This window comes from Stomoxys calcitrans, chromosome 4 (genome assembly GCF_963082655.1).
Source record: "Stomoxys calcitrans chromosome 4, idStoCalc2.1, whole genome shotgun sequence".
In the NCBI taxonomy this organism is placed as follows: domain Eukaryota; kingdom Metazoa; phylum Arthropoda; class Insecta; order Diptera; family Muscidae; genus Stomoxys; species Stomoxys calcitrans.
In genome coordinates, this window is record NC_081555.1 from 68,629,092 (window position 1) to 68,644,870 (window position 15,779).

Sequence of the window (15,779 nt, forward strand, 5' to 3'; positions counted from 1 at the left end):
TTGACTTTGCTATCGCATACACTTGGTAAATTCATTCACTCTCAATGTTTGAATCATTTGACGACCTGTCTACCTATCTGTTGAAATCACGAACACTTGCGAACGAGTGATTTCTCGATTTGACTTCCTCTGCGTCTGTAGGGCTCACATCACCACCTAGTATAGTCCGAATAGGTACGTATCCATAAAAGCCCTATATAAACCAATTTCCCGTTTGAACTTTAGAGATACTGGAGGACCCTATTCTCTTCTAATTTGGATAGAATATTACGCATTGACTTGTGTTATGAGTTCAAGTAACCTTTCGAGAATTGTGAAATCGTTTCGTTTTGCTTGCTCAGTCCGGTTATGACTCGCAATACCCATACCAGATATGGTTCAAATCGGTTCGTAATCGTATATTGCTCTCACATATTCCAATCGTCGGATGTGATTTCAATCTAGCGGAAATTTTGCAAGATTTAATTTATGGCTTCAGACAAATGTCCACTCCAAGTCATAATGCGGAGAATGTTAAAGTTACGCTTAATGATCGAGTATATACATATGCTCGTATAATTTGGCCTTGCTTTAATAAAATTGTTGGGCTCTGAATCCCCTTAAACTTTTAAAAATTTCTTTCAAGACTTCCAATAATCGTATTTCATGTATGAGGTTTTTTTCTATTTAATTTGAAGATAATCCAAGAAAGAATTTCGGACATTTCCGCTGAACATCAAAAACTTTTGACATTTTCGTAAAGGTTGTACAGTCAGCAAAAAGCGAAGGGGTAAAATTTTTCCGAATCCCAAAGCATTTTTGCTACAGTTTATTTTTAGTGATTTCCTGGCAGCGAAATGAAAAGAACCTAAAAAAACAAACAATTATTTGCTAAGCACAAAAAGCCTACACAGACAACAAAAGAATATTGACTTATGAAACTGAAACTGAACTGAAACCTTTCTTATGAAAAGTGAACAAAAAACTGTTGAATAAAATTGGGATCAACAAAAAAGGAATTTGTTTGTATTTCAGGGCGATATGGGTCCGTCAGCGAAAGCCCATCAACGAAAGGGGAAAAAGGAAGATTGATATTTTGAGTGATGCAGACTGACATGTGATGTTTTGTGCGTTTAGTCAATTTACTGACATTAAGCCCAAGATTTGATGAAAGATCACAAACATTTTAGGGCTAAAGCCTATCTGCTCTCAGTGCTCGAGAAACATTAAAAATCTGGAATGACTTAGGTTCTCAAACTGAATGCGAATGCATTAAAATTCGTCTTTTTAAATTCCTGTCGCATTTTTCATGTGTTCACATTTCCCTTCTAAGCTCTTTAGATAAGAAAGAAGACATGAGTAGTTTAAAGAAAACGCAAACGATTAGAACAGCTTCAGCTCCGCTCCAGCTTTAGCCCCCAATGTAATTAATATTATTAACTTTTTAGAAAAAAATTCAAATAACATTAAAGAGTGTAAGCTATACTCTTTTTTGGATATGATTGCCTGCTTGCATGTCCAGTCGTCGCTTAACTTTTCCAAGTTTTCTTGTTTGACTGCGTAATTATCGTTCGTATCAGCGCCAACACGCATGCGTAAAAATTGCATGCTTAATAATGGGTATTATGAACATTAATTTATTGTAATTAAATGCAATATTTTTAATTGTGATAGGAAAAATGTACAACCGACTTAATTTTGCATGCATTTTGGGGGAGGTGCGGACAGAAGGCACCCAGTGAGAGAAGCAATGTTATTCAAATGAAATTTTATCTAAAAATTTGATTATTTAAAATTATTTTTAGCATTTAATCTGGTTGGGGGTAATCTCGAACTACCCAAGAACAGCCCACTGAAGAACAGCTAATTTGAGTGAAATTTTGCATGTCCGTTTCAAACGCCTTGTTGTCCGAATCGCTGCACAATCTGATAAATTACTAAAAATCCGATTTGAGAAGTTTTTATCCAAATTATATATATATAAGTTTTCTTGTGAACATTAGCAATTATACCCAGAGAAATAAGACTTTACCAAAAAAATCTGGAAAATCTAGAGCACCTCGTTAGCGGAGTTGGTAGCATGTTAGGATTATTGGTGCGACGCCGGAGTGTTTAATTCCAACGCGAGGCTTTGGTGGTACCACAATGGACGGACTGCTCTCTCGTTTTCAGCAGATTTTTTACAATTTTACAAATTTCTCTCGGTGTAAAACCAATATCCATGTAAATTGATTACGGCTTATGAAATGTCTTCATATGGAGAACTTGCGTGGATGGTTATACCGGCTTTCTCCTTAAATAATTGCTGTAGATTTTGACTTTCGCAGAAAGATGATGAAGCAGAATTATTTGTAATCTGTTACTAGTCTTTTGCCAAATTAATTATTTTTGGATGATCTACAGCAATTAAGAGTTATATATTAACATTGGAAATAAGCTATAACAAATACATGTGTGTGAGTTAGTGGCTTAAAACTAAAAGGTTTGTGACTTAAGTCTTTTGTTTGGACTCCCTCCTAGCCTAAGGCATATGAGTTTTAGGATTCATCTATTACGAAATCCAAAAACAACAAGATTCTAATCGTTGTACAAGACTAACAACAAAGCAAAGCATCTGAGCGACAAACAAAAACAACAAAATTACTTCCACACCGCGCGCAACGAATCGGAAACAGGTACTTTTTCATGTGCCTTTGTTTGATCGAAAAAAAATGTAACGCAAAGAATAAAACATAACCACTGAACATGTTTGGTAGGAAGAAAGATACAAAAAAGAGGTGTAATACAAAGGCTTTTCAGAGGTTTCTTTTTGTGTGCTCCCCCAACCCCACAAAATGATATATTGCCAAACTATAGCAATTCGAGCCGAGACGCTCATATTACACTTTCGTTATTCCTATAATCAAGCGAAAAACCCCAAGGGGCTATTTTGAACACCCAAAAAGCGAGGAGAACAAAAACTCCGAATAAACGGGGCAGCGGAGTAACAAATTTCAAAAGCAGAACTGATTACACAGGCTTTGAATGTTGTCGTCGTCATCATCATCATCATCATCAACATCCACATCAACATCGACATCGAAAACTTACCAACGTCATTGCCGATTGACCGACCGACAGACCAAGTTCACTTTACATTGATTAAAAAAGTGTTTGGTACTTTTACAACATTAACACTAAGAGTAACCTTAAAAATGTATTATTAATGATGTTTTTTTTTTTTATCGTTGCTTGGAGGGCCAGTCTGGGTTGTACAACACTCCACTCAAACTCTTCGACATCAACATCTTCGTCTAAGCCGTCATAAACATCATAGTCGGTGTTGTCAAACTCCATGCAAGCAAGCGGGCAAAGGCGAAAGGAAACAGAATAAAACAAAAAACAAAACCATTATAAAATTTTGACTGGCATTATTGTTGTTGGTGTGTCGTTGCGCCCGTTTCAAGAATCTTTAAGCAATTATTTTTAAAAGCATTACTTTTGATTATACACCTTAACAAAATGAGTGGTGGTATTGTCTGAGGCTGTACGTCCGTCCGTCCGTCCGTCCTTCTATGGCAACCTCCTGGCTTCAGTATAGGGTGGTCGGTGACTGTCTGTTATCTCTCTCTCTCTCTCTATATATTGCTGTTAGTTTTCTCTGACTCGTCATTGCTGCAAGTTGTTTAATTTTAAATTTTATGAACTGCTGTTGCCTTATGCCGTCTGTGTGTGTGTCAGTGTTTGTTTCGCTTTCAAAGAAACTCTCTTCGAATTGTAACGAATTGCAATATTTGACGCTTCAAGGTTTAATTTTTTAAATTTATTTTGATATTTTTTTTTTGTATCTTTCGGAACTTCAAAAATATATTTGATTAAGAACCTTAGAGATACCAAACTGGTAAATCGTTTTGTTGGCAGCTATTAGCCAAAGGTGGGAGAAGTCAAAATCATTGAATGCCATGGTAGTTTGGATTGGTTTGGGGAAGTAAAGAATTCAGTACTAAAAGACAAATGTTTATTAGGAGCCCGAAAATCAATCGTACAAATTTTTCTGTTTAAAATATATTTTTAGCTCTCCCTCTCTATTTTAATAGAAGAAATTTAAAGTAAAATATTATAGCAGTGGTTTTTAAAATATCAATTGTTGTTTACGGTGTTAGTGTACAAACAACTGCTGTCGGTATACAACACTGCTTTTTCGAAAACATTTCAAGGTGTTAATTGAAGACAAAAGATTTCAGAGACTTGCCTAATGTAAATTCAAGATGGACCGTCTTTTCTAGCCAAATCTGAGCTGAGAAATTTATGTGTGTCAATTGATAATGTTGAGTGAAAATTTAAATCAAGTCATAGATTTAAAGAAGGTTTGCTTCCTTTTACTTATACGGTTCAAAATGCAATGTTAAAAACGAAGCATGTTTCCATAGGTCCAAACATTGTTTACTACTGTTTTTATACCCTCCACCTTAGGATGAGGGTATACTAATTTCGTCATTCTATTTGAAACACCTCGAAATATGAGTCTGGGACTCAATAAAGTATATATAATCTTCTTTATCTTTTAAGTCGATCTAGCCATGTCCTTACTTTCGAAGGAGTAAAGCTAGCCGCTTGAAGTTTTGCACAAATACGTTTTATTAGTGTGGGTTGGTTGGGATTGTAAATGGGCCAAATCGGTCCATGTTTTGATATAGCTGCCATATAAACCAATCTTGGATCTTAACTTCTTGAGCCAATGGTGCGCGCAATTCTCATCCGATTTGTCTGAAATTTTGCATGCGGTGTTTTGCTATGACTTCCAATAACTGTTCTAAGTATGGCGCAAATCGGTACATAACCTGATATAGCTGCCATATAAACCGATCTGGGATCTTGATTTCTTGAGCCTCTAAAATGCGCAATTCTCATCCGCAACGGCTTCTCTCATGACCTTCAACATACGTGTCTAAAATGGTCTGAATCGATCAATAGCTGCATACAGCTCCCATATAAACCTATCTCCCAATTTTCTTCTTGAGGCGCAATTCTTATCCGCATGAACTGAAATATTACACAATCTCTTCTACAATGTTCAGCATTCATTTATGATCCGAATCGGACTATAACTTGATATAGCTCCAATAGCATAGCCGTTCTTATTCAATATTCTTTGTTTGCCTAAAAAGAGATACCGCGCATATCACGCTCTTACTTGTTAAGGTTTCAATTTTGGTATACTTAAATTGCCAGCTCAGATCAAAATTTGTAAAATTGAAATGCGAATTCGCTTATAAAATATAAGGGAGAATTCTTTTATATCAATGCTGTTCTCGACGGAATGCGAACCCGGGAGTTCAGCGTCATAGATGCACATGCTAATATATGCGCCGCATTGGCCCCGGAAGTGTAATCATAGCAAGTAAGTGAATAATTAAAACGCACGCACAGTAATACGGGAAACGAATGACGTAAGCCACGAACATTGCGGATAATAATTGCGACCTCTAAAGGCTCAAGAAGTCAAGATTCCAGATCGGTTTATATGGCAGCTATATCAGGTTATGAACCGATTTGAACCATACCTGGCACAGTTGTTGGATATCATAACAAAATACGTCGTGCAAAATTTCATTCCAATCAGATAAGAATTGTGCACTCTAGAGGCTGAAGAAGTCAAGACCCAGGATCGGTTTATATGGCAGCTATTTCAAAACGTGGACCGATATGGCCCATTTACAATACCAACCGACCTACACTAATAAGAAGTATTTATGCAAAATTTTAAGCGGCTAGCTTTACTCCTTCGGAAGTTAGCGTGCTTTCGGACGGACGGACATGGCTAGATCGACATAAAATGTCGCGACGATCAAGAATATATATACTTTATGGGGTCTCAGACGAATATTTCGAGTAGTTACAAACAGAATGACGAAATTAGTATACCCCCTATCCTATGGTGGAGGGCATAAAAATACTAAGCAATTTGTTGCTTGTCTCTTATTGCGCTTGAGAACAGGTAAACTTAAGAGCCCTGTTGCTAACTCAGATGTGCGTTTTGCACCGTACTCACTTGTTTTGGGTATGTGCACAAAGCATCATAATCAATTTCACACATCTCGTTGATGAAAGTCTTGGCGGACCATAAATCGCGATTCGGGTAGCTAGTGACAACTTTAAAAACATCACACATTTGCCAAACTTTTCAAAAGTTGTTTGATATGCTTTTCTTCAAACAAACCCATTTAACTTTTCGCTCTATGCAAATTGGTTTGGTTTTGGTTTCTTTTATCAAAAATTATTTCCTGTTGCACAAATGAATGAACTTTTGCCTGTTATTGACTAAAATGACGTTTATTCTATTTAAATATTGGAAAAGGTCATACACAAAACAATTAGAAAATATATTCTTGTGAATAAATTTAAATAGTTTTTTTTTTAATTATATAAATCTAAAACGGAAAAAAGTGTCAAGTCTTATAACATTCACGAAAAGTCACATAACCTCTAAACAAAATGAGACATTGATCGTAGAAATTGTGACGTATTTCGTTTTTATTTACAATCACTGAAGGTATCTCATCTTGAATCTTGAGAAACCTTATTGACAAATTTCATGAGGATAGGCTAACAAATCACCAAAATTTCGCATTCTAAGGACAAATGGGACGAAAATATGTATGGGAGCTACATCTGAATCTGATTCGATTTCTATGAAATTTAAGAACAATGATGGGAAAGATAAGGGAAGCCTTTGCGCCAAATTTCATGTGAATCGGTTAACAAATGACCACGTTATTGCCCTATTAGTCCAAATCGGACGCACATATATATATGGGAGCTATATCCATATATTAACTGATTTCGACCTAAATCTGCACGTTTTGTGGTAGAGGTAGGAAAAAGCGAATTGCGAAGTTTTAAAAAGGTCGGTTAATATATACGCTTGCAAAGGCTTTAGGTTATAACATATATATGGGAGTTATATCTAAAGCTGAATCGATTACTATCAAATTCACCATTAATGTCGAGGATCAGAGGCTCCTGTGTGCCAAATTTCATGAGAATAGGTTAACAAATGTCGATATTTTTGTTTGTTCCTCTTTAGAGACGAGCTCATTGATCGGAGATTTTCTTTTGCAAGTGGAAAAGGAAAGCCAGAGATTGCAACACACACTAACCACGAGATTCATAATTTGGTTACAATTACTCATCAGCCATATTAGGTGTGAATGTAGATTTTCCCAAAAAAATTCCATTAAGGAACAGAATGCAAACTTTTCACATATCAACGAGAGCTATCCTATTTAAGTTTAAGCCCAATGATAAGCGACCTCCCTCTTATAGCCGAATCCGAACGACGTGCCGCAAAGCAGCCACCTCTTTTGGAAGAAGTTTTTACATGACTGCAATACCATATTTTCAAATGGCACAGTACCTCAAAAATTTCCCCAGCATTAGCAGGGGATAACCACAACAGAAATTTTTTTCGGATAATCTTGCCAGTTTTGGATCACTGGCAAACGGCCCCTTAAACAGACATGCTAACCTCTGCGCCACGGTGGCCACTTATTATCGGGATGAATATCCTGCTGGAATCCCAAAAAACTTTAATTTTGAAATTTTTTTTATCCAAAGTTCCTATTTGATATTGTTTTTCAACAACTTATGACCGCTTTCATGTTTGAAAAAATGGCAGCGCATCAGTCTTTATTTTTTGAACACAGTAACGATTTTTGACAACATGTATGAATATAAATTTTTTTTTCTATACACATTTGCTTTTTCTCTGTTTTTGTAATACTAATTTAAGTGTTTTTTCTTTCCACCTTTCTTTTCATTGCAGATTACAAAACTTCTACCCCTTATTGAGTCGCATTGCTCAAATACCATACGTTTCCTGCTTTGTTCTTCACTTTTCCCGCTGTGTACACCGGATGTGCCGCGACCAGTGACAGCCTGCAAATCATTGTGTGAATTTGTAAAAAGTGAGTGCTCATCGCATACGGAATTAATGCAATTATGGCCTGAATTTCTTAAATGCGAACAGCTACCCAGCCCTGAACATCAAGAGCTGTGCATGCAAATACCCACCATACCAACACATGTTAACAAAACCGGCGAGGAGAAGTCCCCATTGCAAGAGCAGCACTTACACAATTCTCGACAATTGCAGATACCACAGCAGGTGCAACAACATCATCCAATGCAGCAGCAACAGTCACAGGTGCCACAAGCACCACCGCCGCCCCCACCCAACCATCATTTCTACTGGCCCTGGATGTCGCAGCACATCAGCAAGGCCATTAAGCCCACAGCCATTTGTCCGACAAATTTCACCGTCAACCCCTTGAATGCCGATGAATGTGTACCCCAATGTAGTCGCGATGGTTTCCACACCACTCAGCAAAAGAAAATTGCCGAAAGCTTGATCCTGGGCCTATCAGCCATATGCTTTGTGCTGACTTTATTCTCCCTGGTCACGTTTTGGGCAGAACCTACGCGCTTTGGCTACCCCGAAAGACCGGTGCTATTCTTGTGCCTATGTTATAATCTCTTCTCGGTTTGCTATCTGGAGAGAATTGTGTTTCACAACTCATCACGAGCTTTTGCTGTAATCGAAGATCCTTTGAGCAAAACCCAACATCCTGCCTGTTCCCTGACTCCCCCATGTTTGGCTTCGTATATAACGACCAGTTATTTGAGTTTGAGTGCTGCCACCTGGTGGTTAATATTTGCCCTATGCTTTTATTTGTCATCCCACAATAAATGGTCCTCGGAGGCTTTGGAAAAAAAATCGGGACTTTTTCATGTTTTGGCTTGGGTTCCCCCTTTGGCCCCGCCCATTGCAGCCCTGCTAATGGAGAAGGTCAAACCAAATGAATTGACTGGCATGTGTTCGGCTCCTGGTTTTGTGGAAATACCTGCGATTGTTTTGCTGTTACTGGGATTCTTTTTCACTCTGAGGGCCTCCCGATCTCTTCATGCCTTGCAACAACAGATGCTGCCCACATTTGGTCATCAGAGGTTCTCCCAGATACGCAAACGTTTTCTCATCTTTTCACTGCTCTTCTTCGTGCCAACCATGGCGGGGGTGGTAAGCAGATTCTTTGAGCCCCACATGGACTCTGTGCCCACATGCTCGACGCGTGAGGACTGTGCCTCGCCCAGCCCGCTACTGTCATGGCCGACACTGCTGCGCCTGTTTTTCCAGTTGACAGGTGGCACCCTGACTGGCATGTGGGTATGGTCGCGCAAGACGTGCGAATCGTATCGCAGTCGTCTGGTGCCCACACCCACCTCATCCATGACCAATACCACAACGAAGTCGGCCACTTCGTTGCCCAAGAAACACTTGCACACCTCGGGCAAGTCTACGATTGGAGCTCCTCTCTACAGTGGCATTAACTTTCACACAGTGCCCGTCTACACGACCACCACCACCATTATGCCGCCGCCGCGAGTGTAGCCTCTCCATAGGGCGGATCCAAGGGCGGGTGTACATAATCAAGGGAAGTTCATAGTTATTTAAATTTTAAGATGTAAATAAAAACAAACGAAAAACCCCAAATGATAGGACTCGAATGTTGTTCTCTGTGTATAAATGTATTTCCATGATACAAGTAGGCTAAGTTACAATAACAAAGTCCATTATGATTGTAAATTATTAAGATGGTTTTTGGCGACGAGACGAACCCACTTCCCAGTTATTATGCCCTATCGCACCCCTTTTGTCATTTTTGTAAAATGGACAATTGGAGGCAAAGGGTAGATCTATCTTTAGTTGTTAAATTAGTTCAGTTCGTGACTGATGTAGAAGAAAAAAAATATTGAAACCGAAAAAAAATTCTGGTTAATTTTTTTTTGTTTGAGTTTCGCGATTTATTTGTTAATAGCACCTCTATTCCAAATGTCATTATCATAACTATCATCATGATCATTGCTATAACTATTATTATTGTATTCATTAAATGTGTTATTAGTTTATAATTTATTTAATTTATTTGTGCACTTGCACTTGCATACGTGGCATTTGTGTGCGCCTGTAAGTCTCTAAGTACAGTTGATTTGTATCTCTCTGATTTGTTGTAAGTATTATTTATAGACATCGACATTGTAAATAAAAGAAAAACACATTTCTTTAGGTTTATTTAAGAGTGCATGACTTACACAAAAGTATTTAGCGCCTAATTGAGAACAGAAACTGAGATGTTTGTATGAAAAGTAAAAATAAAATTTTCTATGAAAAATAAATGAGAATAATTTCAATGTTAAAATAAATTTCAGATGAGTTTTATTAAAGTAAAAAATCATTGCTTAGCATTTGACTAGAGTGGGTATCGGACTCCTTAAAGAAAAACAGTTGTATGCAGTTAGCAAAGCTTGGGCCCACCACAACTAGTAATCTAACATTAGTAATACCCTCCAACTATTTCAATTTAAATGTAGTAGGTTAGGTTGAAAAAAGGGTGCAGATATTTATCCGACCCATGTCACTAAGGACATACACTTAAACCAGTAATCGGCTTGTTGTGCGCTCTAAATACAAAAAAAGTAACCTCGAAAAAAAAGTTCCAAGTTAGGAATTCCGTGCTACTTAAAAAATCCTTAACTGTTTTCCATGCCACTCCCTCAAGTTGGTTCATGTCTGGTATAGTGTCGCCACCTAAATGCCGGTATCTGATAGACGTGAAAGCCGGGCAATGATATAGGATATGCACCAACGTCTCATCATCTTCCTCGTATGCCCTACACATGCTATCACTTGCCGCACCGATTTTACATATGTGTCCCGTCATGATACCAATAGCTATACTGACCTCCTTCTTGCTTCCTTTCAGTAATAGTCTCGTCTTCTCACGATCTGGATGCCCCCTTAACTCGGACTGCGTCGACCCGAAAGGCTTCGGATTAACCAAGTTTATTGGGTTCCCAATGTAGACCCTAGGCCCACTCTGTCCTCTAGCTTTGATCCATTCGTGTAACATGATCTTTCAGATGGCAATACAAGGGTTCCGTCAACCCAAGATTGTGCCGCTGGCAGCAGTGCCTCGCACTCGACTTCAAGGTTCATCTCAGGTATCCGATCGGAAATCTCTCCCCTTCCTTCCAGGTTTCCCATCGTCGCCTCGATTATACCGCGATGGTATGAGCTGCTCTCATCCTCAATCCATTCTCCCATCGCCTTAAGTCTCATAGCCGTAGTGGCTGACTCACACTTAATCTGTAAGTCAATGGGTCGGATATCTAGAATAATCTCCAGTGCCCTAGTGGGCGTGGTCCTCATCGCTCCGCCTATGCCAAGACATCATGTTCTCTGAACCTGTTGTATGGTCCTTATGTTGCACTTTTTCTCCATAGCAGTCCACCAAACTACTGAGGCGTAAGTAAGTATTGGTCTAATCACGCTCCTGTAGAGCCAGTGGACTGTCCTACTATTCAGGCCCCATTTCGAGCCTACGGCCTGCCAACATAGTGCCCAAAATCTGTGAGCCTCCTTAGTACGCTCCTGAATGTGACACTTCCAATTCAGTTTCCTGTCCAAGATCACACCTAAGTGTTTGATCCTTGTCAGGTATCGAAATCGTCTTATTGAGAAAAGGTGGTGAGTTAAATGGGTCAACCTCCGTCTTCCTGGTGAAAAGGCATATTTCGGCCTTCTCTGAATTAAAATTGAGGCCTTTGGGTCTAGCCTAGTCATACGCCATATGCAAGACCCTTTCGGCCTTTCTGCATAGCTGGTTTGGATCTTTACCCCTTAGAAGTATTATAACATCGTCCGTGTAGCAGACGGGTTCAAATCCCCCCTCAGTCAGCATCCGTAATAGGTCATTTATGGTGGTCACCCATAGGAGTGGCGATAAAATGGCCCCCCTGTGGCGTGCCTTGTGCTATATTCTCTCTTATATTTATATCATGGTACACACAATATATCCATCTGTTCCTTAGCATATGGTTTATCCAGTCTCTAAGGACCGGGTCAACCCTGTACTGGTCTAAGGATTGGATCAGTTTGTCGGTCCGCGCATAGTTAAAAACCCCTCGAAGTCAATGCATACCGCCAGTGTGTGCGTTTTGGCATCGAAGGATTCTTCTATTTTATGCACAACTTCGTACAGGGCAGTCTCCACCGACCTTCCCTTGACATAGGCATGCTGTTTGTGTTTGAGCAGTTAGTTGGATGTCCTAGTCTTTATCGTGGTGTCCACAATATGTTCCATGGTTTTGTGTAGAACGAACGTAAGGCTTGTCTGGTCTGTAGGCCTTCGATGTCGCATAACTTGCCTTGCGGGGTTTGGGTTTAAATACCACCATTGCCTCAAAGTGGATCGTCAGATAGGTCCGGGTGATTTAAATGGTTTGAGGATCCTCAAGGATTCCTTCACCATAAATTCTGTAATGATAAACTTTCGATCAACATCATTATTCCAAGATTCCGATGTCTCGGTGAGTCCCGTCGTATCCTTTGGGTTTTCATCAAAAGCCTCAACATGTCCTCTGTTGTCTTTGCTCTTACTCTCATGTCGTCTACTAAAGTTCCAGTTTGGACATGGGTTTTTGAGAGAAACTTTTTTATGTGAGCCGGCGTTATTATTGCTATCGACCTGTTCGCAAAAAAGCTTCCAGGAGGAACGTTTTGCCACTCTGGTTATCTTAGTGTATTCCTTGAGGCGTGTGCAATACACATCCCAATATACTTCCGCGTTTTTACGACGTGCTCTGCTAAAAAGTCTGCCGACCTCTTTCACAGTATTGCGAATCTCCCCGGTCATCCAGGATTTTTCTTGGGCTGATATCCTTTCCCGAAGAAGACAACTATCCTCGAAAAACTCCACCAGTGCAATCGTAATCCTGTTGACATTTTTGTCAATCTCTTGTATGCTTGGACAATCTAAATTACATTGCCCAAGTCTTCTTCTGTGTAGTCTTCCCAATTTTGTCCAGTTGGTTTTCAACTTATTCCGGAAGCTTATCGGATTCGGCGCTGGCCGTGCTATTCTAATCCTAATGTAGCGAGGGTCAGAGAAAGAGTGTTCAATGGAGACCCTCCAATCCTGAACCTCATCGACTAGATTTTCCGAACATATCGTCACTTCTAATACTTTGTTCCTCATCCTATTAACAACGGTAAATGTTATTAGGTCGTTAGTATTCAATAACTCTGCCAGGGCTCGGCCCGCTTATTAGTGTTGGTACAACCTCACGAAATGTGAGAGTTCGCATCGCACCCTATTAGTACCTCGTTTCCTGTCTGTTTTGCTTTCCTCACCAGCCTTTGCAGCTCCGACGTGGGTGGCGGTGTCGGAGAGTTGAATGGCAGACAAAGTGATGCTAGGTATGCTTCACCGTCTCCCTGTCTCACCATTGTTACATCCGCCGTTGATAACTCAGGGGGAAAATATATAATTAAAATTTTTATGACAAATAACGCAGGTCCTCGGCCGAGTACCAGTGTTAGCATAGAATAATTGGTAGTTGATATGGTTAAGTCCAGAAACTTTGTTCCGGGTTGTCCATGGCTCCTGAATTAAGGCAATATGAATCTTGACCTTACAGATTTTCTTCATCAGAGCCTTTGTAGCAGTCTCTCTCCGGTGGAGGTTTATCTGGATAACCTTATTCATTGGTCCTCCAGTAGATGGGCATCTTGGAAGTAGGGGATGATCTCATCGTCGGCTCCCTGTACTTTACACTGCATTGACTTTCCTGTCACTTCACTGCCTGATGTCATCGCATTAGGATCTTTGCCTAGTCTAGTCTTCGGACTCATTATAAAGCCGGTAATGGTTCCATCGTCGGGTCCTTGTTCGTTAGGCTGTATTCATTCCCTGTACTGCCTGATGTTTCAATACTAGAATCTTTGCCTATGTTAGTCTTCCACATCTTAAGTAAATGGGTGTAAAATTCTAGTCTTTCCAATATTGAGAGAATATCTCGTCATCAGCCCCAGGTTCGTTGAGCGGTATTGAGTAACCTACCACTGCACGGCCTGATGTCTCAATATGAGGATTTCTGCCTATCCTAGTCTACCCAATCTTTAAGAAGACAGCTTTGCTCCCGTAGTGTACCATGTCTTTAGTCTTAGCCAAACTTGTAATGGAGACTTGATCAATACCAACCACAAAGAGAGTTCCTTCCTCCTTCTCCTCCCTGTGGAAGACCTCACACTTCTCTGCGACCAAGAATCCCAACATGCGCAAATTTACTGCCCCCAACCCTTGATGAAGACCGTCGCCTTTGTGAGCTGGGGGATTTTCATTTTTCTCACCAGGTCGAGCTTTGCGCCCTTCCAGGGAGCTTGAATACCTCTGACGAGCTGTTTGACGGTATCAGTACATTTCGCCGATGCCAAACGCAGCAAAAAGGTGTCCCTTCTAAACTCACAGTTCATTATTTGTATGAGTGAACTCTCTACAGAATGAACCCTCTACGACCATCTTCCCCTTCCGCGATGGCTGTGGCCGCAGGACACTGTTTGGGAGCATAGAAAGCGGGGAGCTCTTTTCTTCTTCAACATTTTAGCAGTGTTATGCTCTTCGGGAGATCTGATACTTTTCCCAGCTTCCGTAGAAGTGCTTGGAATGTCAGTTCCATCCCTTCCAGCATCCTGCACTTTCGCCCGATTGCGCTGTCGGTACATACTCCTCTGTCTCCTTCGTCGTGCCCCGGATCGTTTTCTCGGTCTGCATGTGAGCTAAAAATGTCATCGACCACTTCTGCCGTCATCCCGATGCCTTCATCACTCGATTCGGCTGCGATGAGTGTTTCATCTGAAACCGTCGCTGTCTGAAACCGAGTTCGAAACACCACCTTCACTTAAAGGATAGGGCCGAACTGTGCACCCCTTTGGTCTATCCGTCTCTTCCTCATTAATTAGTCTGACGACTATTTGTGCGATGGTAGGGCAAATACAAATTTACCCATGACAAACTTCTTAAATATCAATGAGTGCTGCCAGTTTCACTCATCAAGCTCAATGATAAGGAGCCTCCTTTTTATAGCCGAGTCCGAACAGCGAGCCGCAGCGCGAAACTTTTTTGGGGAGAAGTTTTTACACGGCATAGTACCTCACAAGTGCCACCAGCATTAGGAACGGATAACAATGGCTGAAAATTAGTGAAGCTTCAAAAGAAAATAGAATCTTAAGACTGGTCATATGTGGGCCAAATCGGTCCAAATTTTGATAAATCTGCCATATACACTGATCTGGGATTTTGACTTCTTGAGCCACTAGAGGACGCAATTCTTATCCGATTTGGCTGAAATTTTGCATGAGATGTTTTGTTATAGTTTCTAACAACTGTGCCTAGCATGATTCATATTGGTCCATAACCTGATATTGCTGTCATATAAACCGATCTGGGTTCTTGATTTCTTAAGCCTCTAGAGGGCGCAATTTCTATCCGATTTGAATGAAATTTTGTACAACGGCTTCTCCCATGACCTTCAATATACGTGTCAAATATGGTCTGAGTCCGTCTTCAGCCTGATACAGCTTCCTTATAAACCAATCTCCCTATTTTACTTTTTGAGCCCTTAAAAGGCCCAATTCTTATTCGATTTCGCAGAACTTTTACACATAGACTTCTACTGTGGTCTCTAACACTCAATTCAATTAGCATAGCAATTCTTGAGCAAGGCTTGAGTTATGACTTCCAACACCCATGCCATGTATGATCCAAATCGGTCAAAAAACAGGTATAGCCCCCATATAAACCGATTCCCGGATTTGAATTCTTGAGCCTGTAGAAGCCTCAATTTTCATCCGATTTGGCTGAAGTTTGGAAGAAAGACTTGAGTTTTGATTTTCAACATCCATGTTAAGTATGATCCGAATAAAC

The 15,779-nt window shown here is 40.2% G+C and overlaps 1 protein-coding gene across 1 annotated transcript in view; it reads left to right on the forward strand.

Moving 5' to 3' along the window:
- LOC106085728 (frizzled-3) overlaps positions 1-10,218 on the forward strand; it is a 68,166-nt gene extending 57,948 nt beyond the window's left edge. The window contains exon 2 of the mRNA XM_013250113.2: positions 7,784-10,218. Coding sequence (XP_013105567.2) covers positions 7,784-9,406 — 1,623 coding nt within the window. The 3' untranslated portion in view covers positions 9,407-10,218. The remainder of the gene's footprint in view (positions 1-7,783) is intronic.
- The last annotated feature ends 5,561 nt before the right edge of the window (positions 10,219-15,779 follow it).